The sequence below is a fragment of the Garra rufa genome, chromosome 14 (assembly GCF_049309525.1).
Source record: "Garra rufa chromosome 14, GarRuf1.0, whole genome shotgun sequence".
NCBI classification, from domain to species: domain Eukaryota; kingdom Metazoa; phylum Chordata; class Actinopteri; order Cypriniformes; family Cyprinidae; genus Garra; species Garra rufa.
This window is the reverse complement of record NC_133374.1, coordinates 9,763,916-9,777,537: the sequence shown is the minus strand read 5'-3', so window position 1 is coordinate 9,777,537 and position 13,622 is coordinate 9,763,916. Positions and strand designations below refer to the sequence as shown.

Sequence of the window (13,622 nt, the reverse complement as noted above, 5' to 3'; positions counted from 1 at the left end):
AAATTACTCAGTCATGCTCCAAACATGAATATTAAACTTTTTAAAAGCATAAATTGTAAACATGATTAGATCTAGGTTTTTCATTTGGATACTAGTTTTCTACATATCTAATAATTCAGTTTGGTTTTCTTGTTCTGCTTGTCCTTTTGCGTTTGCTTTAAAGTCTAGATGATCTTCAGCAAAAGCTGTCTCCAGCACCAGCAGCAGAGACTGTTTAAGCTTCTTCTTATACTCATCACACATGAACACGTAGAGAATGGGGTTCAGACAACTGTTTAGATAAACCAGGTAGGCACTGAATGCATATGCTGTCTGAAATACTTCTTGAGTATGCAGTTCTACAGTTAATAAATAAAAACGGCACACGTAGTATGGAAACCAACATATGAAAAAAGCCAGGATTACAGTTATAATCACCCGGTAAGACCTGAGCCGCTTTCCACTTTTGAAACGTTTGATTCGTACTCCAATAGCAATATATGAAGATGCAATGATCAGGAAAGGTATGAAGAAGCCCACTGTAAATTCATATGTGATCAGAAGCGTATCAGAAAAGTCATAAATGTTGAAGAAAGGAATGCTGAAGCTGATGGATGAAATCCAAACCACCATGCAGATGATCTTGGTTCTAAGTAAAGTTCGTTTATTTTGAGTCCAAACGACCATCCATGTGCACAGGCATCGGTCCAGACTGATAACAACAAGAAAGAAAATACTAGAAAAAAGATTAAGTCTGAACGTGACAAAGAAAATGAAGCAATTGTGATTCTTGACAAGCCATAAGAGAAGTTGTATGGTTCTAGATAACATGTAGATGAAGTCTGCTACTGCCAAGTTGAGAAACCAAATGGAGTTGACAGTTGTCTTCATTCTGCAGCCAGTCAGAAATATGACAAGCCCATTTCCAATGAGACCCACAACAAAGGTGGGAATGTAAATGCATATAAGAACGATCACAAAGCTCTTAAGATCATCCTTATTCTCCGTAGTAGTGTTACGCGCTATGGATCTTGTCATGCTTTGAGCTCCAAAACTGGTGTTTTCTTAAAAGAAAGAGAGAAAAAGTTACTGATTTTGGGTCTGTTTCGGATGCATCTTTCTTCATTTGAAGAATAATTACGATTAAAATGTTACATTATAATATTATATTGATGATGTGAATGTTTTTTTGTTTTGCTTTTTTTTTTGAAAAATATACCTAGTTCAACTTAAAGATTTCAGTTCAGTCGCTGCCTTAAATGTGTGAGTATAATCAAATTGAAAAAAAGTAATTTCAACTAATTTTTAAAAACATTTAATAATAATACACGTACCCATTTTATGAGCTGTTGATGCACCGGGACAAGCCAAGTCTTGATCTTGCTCTGTCTTTTCAGTCCTGCTGACAGATTGTTGGTTTTATACCAGCAAGGTCTGGTATTACATCACATTTTTACTGGCTTAAAATGTGGTTTCATTAGCAAACTTGATATAACTATCAGACGTCATCAGAATGGGTAGTAGGCATTGTTGTGTGTTGAGAAACTAGTTTTGTGGTGTTTTCTGTCCTTTGATGCATATCTTTAAAAAGAGGCTGAAAAAAAGAAAAACATTTACTGGAAATATGGTTTCGTAATAGGTTTTTTACAGTCTGATCAGTCAGTTGCAGCATCAAGTGGTTTTACGTTTCCTAATTTCTATGTTGTGTACATCAGTCTGCTTAGTTTACGTAAAGGCCTGTTCACACTATAATGATAAGGGGATGCCAACTCTCACGAATTTACTGTGAGACTAATGCAAATGATTTTTCTCACACCACACGGCCATTAAGTTCCAATTGAAATGTTACTTCTGAATGTTATCTGAACTTTAAAGGGCTCATTGGAAGCAAAACTCACTTTTCCTTGTTGTTTGAACATTAATGTATGTTGGCAGTTTGTGTACACATCCACCCTACAATGATAAAAATCCACCTAGTGGTAAATTTTAATCTTTAAAAGTAACATCCCCTTTTTAAAATCAGGTCATTGTCAGTCTCAGAGTTGATTGACATGAGGGCCTTACCTTAGACCCGCCCTCACTGAGCTGAAACAGTCCAACTCTGATCGCCATTGTGTTGACTGTTTAGACTGAGAGACTGAGGTGTTCTGTTGTTGGATGTAATAATGAACATAGCAGTCCTCATTTACTCCCGACATCTGAGCCGCTGTAGACGCAGAGGATTAATGTTACTTTTGTTTTTGAAAGGACAGTGGCAATCCCGATCTACATATGTATCTATGTTCATGCGAATCATTCGTGATGCAGCTTCACCCACAGCAGAAGTGAGTATAAGGGTTTTTTATGCATCTTTGCAAATGGCCCTTCTTAATAATGTGTAAAGTTTCGCAGCTAAATGTGGCTAAAGTAAACATTACTGCTCGCCATCCCACTGCAGAGAGGGGCGGGGCAAGCAGAGCTCATTAGTACTTAAAGGAACATGCAACAGAATAGCTCACTCTAAAAATGGCTGATTTTAACACGGTAAAAATGTGTTTTTTACAGTACCATTGAGAAATTTGAACCAAAGTATGATATGTCTCATTAAGACCCTAAGGAACCATTTCAACTTGTGGAAAATGGGCATCCGATGACCCATTTATTTTATACTTTTGCAAACACTATGGAAACATTAATTTTGAATGTTTTAATTAAGTTAAACTGATTAAACTGTTAATCAATATCTTTACAATTTACAATTGTATTATCTTATCATTTGTTAATTTTATTTATTTTGTTGTTTTTTAGGGACAACCTTCAATAAAAAAAAATGCTACTGTAAGAGCAAATATCTATTACATTCAGGTAACATGAATTTTTGATACTCTGGTTTTATTCAGAATAAATTTTAAACAGAAATCAGAATAACAAAATGAGATTTTGCATAGTTGGATTTATGAAAAGTTTCACAAACATACATGATGTTCATTAGCCTGAGATTGGTTTGGTTTTACATCACAAATTACGTACCATCATACATCATGCTATATAAGGACTATAAACATGCTGGATTGGATCCAGGTTCACCATTTAGGGACCAGTTTTCTTCATATCTAACAGTTCAGTTTGGTTTTTATGTCCTGCTTGTCTTTTTGCATCTGCCTTAAAGTCCAGATGATCTTCAGCGAAAGCCGTCTCCAGCACCAGCAGCAGAGACTGTTTAAGCTTCTTCTTATAATCATCACACATGAACACATAGAGAATGGGGTTTAGACAACTGTTGAGATAAACCAGGAACATACTTACGATTCCAAACAACCCGTCATCATTTTCTTGTGACGTTATTGAATAAAAATTGCTAACATGGTATGGAAACCAACATATGAAAAAAGCTAGGATTACAGTTATAATGACCCGGTACGACCTGAGCTGCTTTTTACTTTTGAACCGTTTGATTTGTACTCCAATAGCTGTATATGAAGATGCAATGATCAAAAGGGGGATGAGGAAGCCCACTGTAAATTCATAGGCAATCAGAGAATCATAATCGACTATAAACTCTAAAAAAAACACAAAGAAAGGAATACTGCAGCCGATGGATAAAACCCAGACAATCATGCTGATGATCCTGGCTCTAAGTAAAGTTCGTTCATTTTGAGCCCAAACAACCATCCATGTGCACAGGCATCGGTCCAGACTGATCACTACTAGAAAAAAAATGCTAGCAAACATATTTAATGGTAAGAAAATGTCAATTAATATTACATTTCGCCACTGGCCCAAAAATGAGAAAAGGCCTATGCATGAGGATAACAAAAAGATGAAGTCTGCGACTGCCAAGTTGAGAAACCAAATGGAGTTGACAGTCGTCTTCATTCTGCAGCTAATCAGAAATATGACAAGCCCATTTCCAATGAGACCCACAACAAAGGTGGGAAAGAAGAAGCACATTTCAAGGATATTGTACGTAGTGTTTTGTGCTGTGTCCCAGGTCATGTTTTCAGCTTCAAAACTGGTGTTTTCTACACAAAGAAGAAAGACAGAGAAAGCACAGTGAGAGCTGATTTTGGATCTGTTTAGGAAGCATCAGCTTATCAGTGTGGTGTCTCTCATGTGCAAAATACTTTTTTTGCCTGCAGTACCACACAGCAATATGACATTTTGTTTAACCTTCTGAATATTAAAAACCTCAAATAAACCTAAAATGAAAATGTTTTGTTTTTTAAGTCATAGTGCAATATGTTTGATCCTTTGCATCAAATGCATGCGACGAAACATGTTTCCTTTTTCTAGAAACCAAGCTGCTCTGATATTTTCTAGAAACTTTTTGCTCTGATATGCATTTTCAGCTGTTAGATTTTTCGTAATCGTGCGTGCCTTTCTAAATCAAACTCATTCAAATTAATTTGCCACAGTTTAACACCACTCGAAGTGAGTAACATCTAGAAGCAATATGAATGCTCCTGAGCTAAACTTCAAGTGTCCCAGAAATGTATGAATACTTATGCAACAGGATCTTTTCAGTTTTTTATTTTTAATAAATTTGCACAAATGTTAAAAACCTATTTTTTGCTTTGCCATTATGGAGTAGGGAGTGTTGATTGATGTGGGAAAAAAAGTAATTTAAAGTAGTTTAGCATAAGGCAGCAACATAAGAAAATGTGAAAAAAATAAGGGGTATGAATAATTTCGCATGGCACTGTATACAGATCAGATATTGACTACAGTTTGCACAAACAGATTTGACTAAATATTTGAGAAAATAATACTAATTGTGAAATATGTGTTTGTGAATTAACTGTATATCAGAGCAATAATGCACAGAGTTTGGATAAATGTGGTTAGATTCAATAAAGAAGAACAATCCAAATTCAGAATGAAAATAGGAAAGAAGACCAAATAAAATTGATCATGGCGGTTACTGGTTATATTTTGAAGACTAGTGTCTAGCGTAGGTTCCAAAACTTTATTTAATACCTTTCTAATCTGTAATCTGTCCAGTATTATTCATTTGAAGAATAACATCCATCTTTAATTATGACAAAAATGTAACATTGTTTTTTATATATACAACAACACTTTATAAAATATTTTATTTATACACTCTGAGAGTTATATTAAAAAAAACATGTAAAATGATAAATACACATACCCATTTTTTGAGCTGTTGATGCACTCTTACAAGTTGAGTCTTGATCTTGCTTCACAGTCTTACTGAGAGACTGTGGGTTTTATACCAGACAGCAAAGTCTCACTAAATGCTGATTTCTCATTTTTACTGAGACTTGATGAAACTATCAGACGTCATCAGAATGGGTAGTAGGCATCCGTGTTGAGAAACTAGTTTGGTAGTGTTTTCTGTCCTATGATGCATATTTTTAAGAAGAGACTGAAAAGAAAAAAAATTACTGGAAATATGGTTTCGTAAGCATTTCCTGATTTCTGTCCTATTAGTTCACTCATTTTACGTGAAGGTCTGTTTACGCCATAGGCGTAAAACCACAAAAAAAAAAAAAAAAAAAGTATCCCCTACCCACTTTTAAAAAAAAAAAGTTACGCCACTGGTTTACATTATAATGATAAGAGCCTAACAACTCTCATGAATTGACTGTGAGACTCATGCAATTGATTTTTCTCACACCACACTTCCATTTTCTCACGCAGTTGCCATTAAAGGTCCCATATTGTACACATTTCTGAAGGTTTATTTTAGTTGTTGATGTCCTTAAGAATATATATTTCTGGTATAAGTGCCAAAATCCATCTCAATATATTTTTACAGCTCCTTTTTTAGGAGCTCTGTCAAAAACAGTTCGATTTTGGCCCATCTAATTAATATTCATGAGCCTCTCTTCTGATTGGCCTGTTGTTTTCTGAGTGACGCACAGCCAGGCCAACCACAAGTAACTACAGTCATGTATGCTGTAGCCTAGCCCAGAGCCATAGAGAGAGCCTAGCCTGCTGTGGCTTAATGGTACTCAACAGGATATTTCAGAACCAGTGTTGTTTTCGTCAACGATGACGATGACGAAATCATTTCGTTGACGCCACTTTTTTTCATGACGATAATGAGACGATGACGAGATAAAAATGGCTCGTTGATGGCTAAAACATGACGAGACGTGTGTGAGTTTTCGTTGATGAGACGAGAATAGACGAAAATGTTAGTGGGTGGTCCGTCAGACGTTTAAAATGCATGACATTTCCGCTTATTGTGCATGCCAATTAAAACTTAAAAAGAATCTGACGCTATGGCAAGCCGTTTTAGCATTAAATACTCTTTGCTATACTAGTATGGCAAGCCGTTTTAGCATTCCATCCTTGTTTTTCTTTTATGTTCTAAAACATTCCTTCATTATTGTAATTATTGGTGAAAATAGTCGATCCGGAGGCTCACATTGTATTGAACTATAGATCTGCTATTTTCAGAACTTATAAGTGACACTACCCAACAGCAAAATACTTACTGACCTACATTAATTTGTTAAAAGACTACTTTTCCCCCCTTTTTTTGACTAAAACTAGACTAAAACCTTTTTGACTTTGCGTCGACTAAAACTAGACTAAAACCTTTTTGACTTTTCGTCGACTAAAATTGGACTAAAACTATCAGATATAGAAGTGACTAAAATTTGACTAAAACTAAGAAGCATTTTAGTCCAAAAGACTAAGACTAAGACTAAATCTAAGATGGTTGTCAAAAACATCACTGGTTTTCATGTCCTGCTTGTCTTTTTGCGCCTGCCTTAAAGTCCAGATGATCTTCAGCGAAAGCCGTCTCCAGCACCAGCAGCAGAGACTGTTTAAGCTTCTTCTTATAATCATCACACATAAACACATAGAGAATGGGGTTTAGACAACTGTTGAGATAAACCAGGCAGATACTGACAGTCCATGCTACCCAGATCCTATTACGCTCACTCCCTTCATTTGCGGTTATTGTACAAAAATGTACAGCATGGTATGGAAACCAACATATGAAAAAAGCCAGGAGTACAGTTATAATGACCCGGTATGACCTGAACTGCTTTCTCCTTTTGAAGAGTTTAATTTGTACTCCAATAGCTGTATGAAGATGCAATGATCAGAAAGGGGATAAGGAAACCCATTATAAATTCAAATGTGATCATAAAAATACGAGTAAACATATATACCTTAAAGTAAGGAATGGTGCAGCCAATAGATGAAACCCAAACAATTATGCTGATGATCCTGGCTTTAAGTAAAGTTAGTTTATTTTGAGCCCAAACAACCATCCATGTGCACATGCATCGGTCCAGACTGATAACTACTAGAAAAAAAACACTAGCAAACTGATTTAGTGTTAACACATTCACAAGAATGTGACTTGTCAAAAAAAGGTGTCCGTGGGCCAAAGATGAGAGAAGATCAATAATTGAGGACAACATGAAGATGAAGTCTGCAACAGCCAAGTTGAGAAACCAAATGGAGTTGACAGTCGTCCTCATTCTGCAGCCAGTCAGAAATATGACGAGCCCATTTCCAATCAGACCCACAACTGTGATGGATAACATAATACATAATGAAAAGATCTCAAAGTTTGTAAATTCTTTGTGCTGCATAGTGAAGTTATGCGCTGTGCCTCTGGTCATGTTTTCAGCTTCAAAACTGGTGTTTTCTACACAAAGAAAAAAAGAGAAAACACAGTGAGGGCTGATTTTGGATCTGCCCCTGATGCATCAAGCATAAAAACCTAAATAAACCTAAAAAATGAATATGTGTTCAGTTTTGTTCTTAAGTAACACTATATTCTGTAGCATCAAATGCATGTGCATAGATGGATGAAGTGTAAGTGCATATTGCAGGTTAAAAAAAAATTCGAGATAAACATATATTCGTGAATGAAAATACTATACGAACCGTTAATGCACTATTAGAAAATATTTTACAAGACCTAAGGGCACAAATTTAGAAGACAAAGTGACGGTTTCCTTGACCGCTCTCAAAAACAACTTTTTTTTCCACACCGCGTCATATGACGTCACGAGAGGGAGTCGTTCGCCAAGCTCTGTTGCTATTCAGTAGGAGCAGTCGTGAGTTAGTGTGTTTTCAGTAGTTATTTTTTATTTCAATTGATCGTCGTCATGGTAAATTATTGTGTTTATGGAGGCTGCACAAACTCCAGCCTGTCAGGACATCGTGTCCACGTGTTTACTTACAATAAAAAGAACGGTGCTATCTTCCGTATATGGGTGCGTTTGTGCGGATGAAGTGACTGGCCTATACTAATGCATCTGCTTCGAAAAACGCGTTCACTTTACTCTGGAGGATTATTATCCCGGCGATATGATGCAGTTCAACATGAGATGCTGAAGCAAGAACCAAGTGAGGCTCAAAGCCGGTGCAGTTCCTTCGGTGCACACAGCAGCTTCATCGGGTCCGCTGTCAGACTGTGGTTCGTCCAAAGCCATCAGAGATGCAGCTCGACGAAAACGTGAACTGCACCGTAAGTTTGTTTTTCTTCTCATAACTTCTCCTAAATACCAAATCCGTGAGCATATTTATTTAAATAATGAGACAACGAGATGTGTAAAAGTTTTTGTAAAGCACCGTAGCTAGCTTGTAAGCATTAGCAATATCATTTTAAGAACCGTGTAAAAACGGTAGAAGGCATTACTGGTCAGTTACCCTCAGTTTGTTAATATAATAATCATCAAGTCTAGTTACAGCTTGGTCACATTGTTTGCACAGCTAATTTGTAATTTATTGTCATGTGTTGTGTTTATAGGGCTTTGGGAGACATTGCAAGACATGAGGCTGTGTGAAGATCTGAAGCAGTGGAGCCAGCTGTTATTAACCACCTCTAAAATAACACATTAGTGTGATACCCACACTGAAAATATTTTTCTTTCAGTAGTATATGTTTTGTACATCTACATGTATATATTAACAGTTGCAATGTTGTGTTTTAAGTTGGGTATTAACAGTACTATGAAATAATATTTATGATTTATTGCTGTATAAATGAAACTGAATTGAATTAGCCCCAAATGCAGATCTGCTTGATATATATGTTGTACACTTCATATAAAAAATGTATACAGTAAGACAATTTGTGATTGTGATTATTTTTTATTGTTTGTCACCAAAATGGGGCCATTCAAAACCTTTATAAAGTAATCCTTCCTCTGTAAACTGTCTAATAGCTGACACAACACATGCAGGTAAGGGCTTCCTGATGAATACCAGCAGACAACTTGACTGTATGCTGTCAATATTAATTGTCTTATACCAATGGCATCAAAAAGTTTTACTGTACATGTATTTGTCACCTAAATATAGTCAAACTGTAATTGAGATTAAATTTTACTGTTTATTTGTACGTACAAGTATTTAGCTCAGAGTAATAAATGATCTCTACCATAAACTTACTGATGTCTGCTGGCCTGGAGATGCATTTAAGCTGTATGTAGAACCTATTTTGATTTCAGACAGCAAGTCTCAAAGCCTGGGTGCAGAGTCAGAGACAGCACATCAAGTTTGGGGGTATTTCCCATATAAGCATATAATGAAACAAAAAGGTGTTTATCTCTCTCGCGCGCGGTAATAAAAACCCGCTATATCACGTAACCTTTGCGTCGGATATTAATGAGTATGACACGCTTGATCAACGATCATTCGTTTGTGTTACTGTTAAGTAGAATTCAATACTTTTAGATGACAAATGCTATGATTTTGCCCGATTAGATATCGTCAGCTAACACTGATCTCTCACAGACACCTGCCCTGTTCTCCTCACACTGTTCTGTTTAATCCTGGCATGTCCCTGCTCTCTTGGCCACATAGCAGGCTCATATTTGTGTGTGTGGTTCGTCATACAAGTGTATAATAAACATTTTAAATGTTCTCTGCGTCCGAACAGTCATTGCGATCCATTGTTTTCCTATGGTTTACATTGACCGCTCTCCCTCTCGTTACGTCACTACCGGTTTGCCCGTTTTTCAGATGCGGAAGTAAAATTCTCTCACAAAAACGTCTCTAGAGGCCTTAATAGCTTATTTTGAAGTATATTTTAAAGAAAATCTGGTTCCTACATTATTTTTCTATTCATCAATTCACCGGAGTCTCTAACCTGCAATATGCACTTTAAGACGGATACAGTATTTAACATAATTTTTGCTGTCTAATTTCACATTTAAAAAAATGTTTGTCTTGTCATTTGTGAGGGGGTCAGGGGTCTTTTAGTCACTTAATATCGCCATTGCTGTGGTAATCAATGTAGATGTACTGAATATGTTTTTAACTGTCTTTGCGGTGTAAATGAGTTTAGATTCAATAAAACAGACCAATCGAAATTCAGAATGCAAATAGTAAAAAAGACCAAATAAAATTCAGTATGCAAATATTACACTGCTGTCATTCGAGCATTCCAGTTTTTTTCTTGGATTTCTTTTTTCTCAGAATTGTGAGACATTAATTCACATTTGTGAGTTCAAAAAGTTAAACTCTTTTTTTTCTCAACGTTTAATGATATAAACTTGACAAAACATGGAATTGTTCAGATGTTATTAAATCTGAATTGTGATATACATTCTCAGAATTAGACATTATAACTGTCAGTTTTGAGTTTACATCCACTTCATAACATGCAATTGCAAGTTTAGCCTATATCAATTCCGAGGAAAACACAAGTCAGAGATGTAAACGTTTTCATTCTTAATTCAGTGGTGGAAATGTGCTTGCGTGGTTATCGGTTATATTTTGAAGACTATTATTTTTTACATATTCAACAACACTCTTAATATTATATTGATAATGTCTTTTTCTTTTTTATTTATGTAGTTCGGCTTAAAAATGTTAAAAGTTGCTGCCTTGAAGGTTTGAGAATAATCAAATTGGAAAAAACCATTTCAACTCATTTTAGTTGAATCTCGATTAACATTGTTTACACTATTTTGACATGTTAAGTAATACAATGCATTGATTGTTATGCAGTTTTGCATAAAAAGCATGTAATATGAATAATACACATACCCATTTTTTGAGCTGTTCATCCACTGTACAAGTCAAGTCTTTATCTTGGTCTGTTTTCTCGATCCTGTTGAGAGATTGTTCGTTTTATACCAATGGAATGAACAAGTTTCACAGGGGGTAGTGGGCATCTTACTATCACACTAGGACGTTCTTGCTAATTGAAGCTATCATTTGATGGGGCAAAAAGTAAAAAACAATCATTAATATCTAGCACAAAGACCAGTATGCATTCTCATTGTTTATCTTGATATCTCAGTAGCAAGCTATACCGGATATTTCAAAATATATTTCACTGAAACTGCTGTCATTCTAAGAACCATTTTTTCTTACTCATTTTGACTATATCAAACTTAATTTTTGTAATGTGCACACAGACACACACACACACACACACACACACACACTAAATTAATAAACAAAAATAAAATCACAAAACTATTTTTTTTATAATGTAGATGTCAGAAAAATAATCACAATTTTTACATTAGATTTATTCAAACAGTGTTGTAAAGCAAAAGCAAAAACACATTAGTTTACCATAAAATGTGATCCATGGAAATGAGATACAAATACACAATACAGTTACCAATTTCTTGACATTTATTGCAAATTCAGCTATTTATACAGTCAAGCCCGAAATTATTCATACCCCTGGCAAATTCTTAAATTCTTAAAGTTACTTTTATTCAACCAGCAATTTTTTTTTTGACCGTAAATGACACAGGCCTCACCCAAAATATAATAAGACGATGTACAAGAGGCATCGTTGTGGAAAAAAAAAATATTTCTCAGCTTTTATTTACATTTGAACAAAAAGTGGTATGTCCAAAATTATTCATACCCTTTGCAAACTGTCACAGTCTATGGGAAAATTTAAAGTTCTATACCATTCCAAATAGTCCAAGCTGTTCTAAAGCATCCTAATTACCCTGATTCATTGAGTCCTGACTTAAATCCAATAGAGAATCTGTGAAGGGAGCTAAAGATCAGGGTGATGGCAAGGAGACCCTCCAAACAGAAAGAGTTGGAGCTCATCACTACAGATGAATGGGCAAAAATATCACTTATCAACTTTCAGTCAGAATTTGCCAGAGGTGTGAATAATTTCGGGCTTGACTGTATATGTAGGGCACAGCATTTCTATAATTTCTAATAGCTGGCACATTAGCTTCCATTAATCATCTCACAATGTGAAAAAAATATGAAGACACACTGTTAATATTTTGTTTGCAAAGCTTATTGAATTTAAATACACATTTGGTACTGTTAATGTTTAATTTAACCCTCAAGTGTCAAAGACTAGGTCAGACAGGGACCCGTTCCACTCTGGGAATGAGATTTGCGGTGGGATTGGGAATGTTGTGAGAAGAGAGCCAGGTGTTCCTCTGCAAATGCGCTCTCGAGCACCATCACCACAGACTGCCTGAGCTTTTTCTGAAAGTCATCACACATGAATACGTACAAGAAGGGATTCAGGCAGCTGTTTAAGTAGGCAAGACTGAGTAAGAAGAGCCCTATCTGGTTGAAAACTTTTATAAACTTGGCTAGCTCATCTGATGGGTTTTTGTCATATTTTTCATCCAACCACACATCAATGAATCTGTAAACATTAAGAGGAAGCCAGCAGAAGAAGAAGGCCAGGATGACTGCTAGGATTATGCGGAAAGGTTTTAATTTATTGTTTTTACGGAGGCGCTTAACTCGTACTCCGATCGCCACATAAGAAGCTGAGATTATAATGAACGGGATGAGGAAACCCACCACAAAACGGAACACTAAGGATCTCTTGTAGACTTCCACGTCAGGTACGCACACTGTTTGTTCTGGAGAAATATAAAGTGTTTTCCGATTGATGACTAAAGGCAGACTGCAAGCAAATGCTGCTAACCAAATAAGCAGGCAAATTATTCTGGCTTTCAGGACAGTTCGTTTGGTCCGGGCCCACACAACCACCCAGGTGGACAGGCAGCGGTCCAAACTGATTGCTGTCAGGAGGAAAGGGCTGGCAAACATAATCACCGCGATCACCAGGCTACTAAACATGCACATAAAATCACCAAAAGGCCAGTCAAAATCACGGTATTCGTAAACGATGTTAAAGATCAGGAAACATGAAAACAGGAAGTCGGCTACCGCCAGGTTCAAAAACCAGATGGTATTGACGGTCCTTTTCATTTTGAGGCCTGCGATGTAGATGACCATTCCATTGCCAACAACACCAAGCACACATATTATGCAGTGGAGGAACACATTGATGTACTTTAAGTATTTCACTGTGGCATTTTCGCCGTTGGGTGTTGGGGCTTCAGTTTGGTCTGAAGTAAAAAGAAAAAAAAAAGAATAGTTTATGTAACAATGAACAAACAGATGTAACAGTGTGAAAAAGCCACAAACAACAAACACCAACTTAAAGGAACAGTCCTCTTTTTTTTTGGAGTTAATACATTGAGTTTTACCGTTTTCAAATCCACTCAGCCGTTCTCCTGTTCTGGCGATATCACATTTAGCATAGCTTATCATAGATCGTCGAATCCTTTGAGACCAATATGGCATTGCGTTCAAAAATGACAAATGAGTTTTGATATTTGTCCTATTTAAAACTTGACTCTTCTGTAGTTATATCGTATAGTAAGACCGGCGGAAAATGTAAAGCTGCGATTTTCTAGGCT

The 13,622-nt window shown here is 36.1% G+C and overlaps 3 protein-coding genes and 1 pseudogene across 3 annotated transcripts; all 4 read right to left on the bottom strand.

Annotated features, from left to right (window-relative positions):
- Positions 1–99: 99 nt before the first annotated feature.
- Positions 100–2,947, bottom strand: LOC141285330 (C3a anaphylatoxin chemotactic receptor-like). Its single transcript, XM_073818354.1, has 3 exons — positions 2,937–2,947; positions 1,310–1,413; positions 100–1,043 (listed from the first exon to the last, which is right to left on the bottom strand). Exons 1-3 carry the CDS (start codon positions 2,945–2,947, stop codon positions 100–102), a joined length of 1,059 nt encoding a protein of 352 aa, XP_073674455.1.
- Positions 2,948–3,048: 101 nt separating this feature from the next.
- LOC141285328 (C3a anaphylatoxin chemotactic receptor-like) lies at positions 3,049–3,954 on the bottom strand. Its single transcript, XM_073818350.1, has one exon. The coding sequence runs from the start codon at positions 3,952–3,954 to the stop codon at positions 3,049–3,051; it is 906 nt and encodes a 301-aa protein (XP_073674451.1).
- A 2,658-nt stretch (positions 3,955–6,612) lies between these two features.
- LOC141285326 (C3a anaphylatoxin chemotactic receptor-like) lies at positions 6,613–7,571 on the bottom strand (annotated as a pseudogene).
- Positions 7,572–12,252: 4,681 nt separating this feature from the next.
- LOC141285325 (C3a anaphylatoxin chemotactic receptor-like) lies at positions 12,253–13,506 on the bottom strand. The gene is made up of 2 exons (XM_073818349.1): positions 13,410–13,506; positions 12,253–13,268 (listed from the first exon to the last, which is right to left on the bottom strand). The coding sequence occupies exons 1-2, from the start codon at positions 13,504–13,506 to the stop codon at positions 12,253–12,255; spliced, it is 1,113 nt and encodes a 370-aa protein (XP_073674450.1).
- Between the last annotated feature and the right edge of the window lie 116 nt (positions 13,507–13,622).

Bases quoted from the DNA above. Each gene is read 5' to 3' on its own strand.
- LOC141285330 (XM_073818354.1), bottom strand. The intron at 1,044-1,309 runs GTGTATTATTAT...CTTTCTTTTAAG, and splicing joins ACAGCTCATAAAATGGGTAC to AAAACACCAGTTTTGGAGCT.
- LOC141285328 (XM_073818350.1), bottom strand. From the start codon at position 3,954: ATGACCTGGGACACAGCACAAAACACTACGTACAATATCCTTGAAATG.
- LOC141285325 (XM_073818349.1), bottom strand. From the start codon at position 13,506: ATGCCATATTGGTCTCAAAGGATTCGACGATCTATGATAAGCTATGCT. The intron at 13,269-13,409 runs GTAAAACTCAAT...TTTTTACTTCAG, and splicing joins GCTGAGTGGATTTGAAAACG to ACCAAACTGAAGCCCCAACA.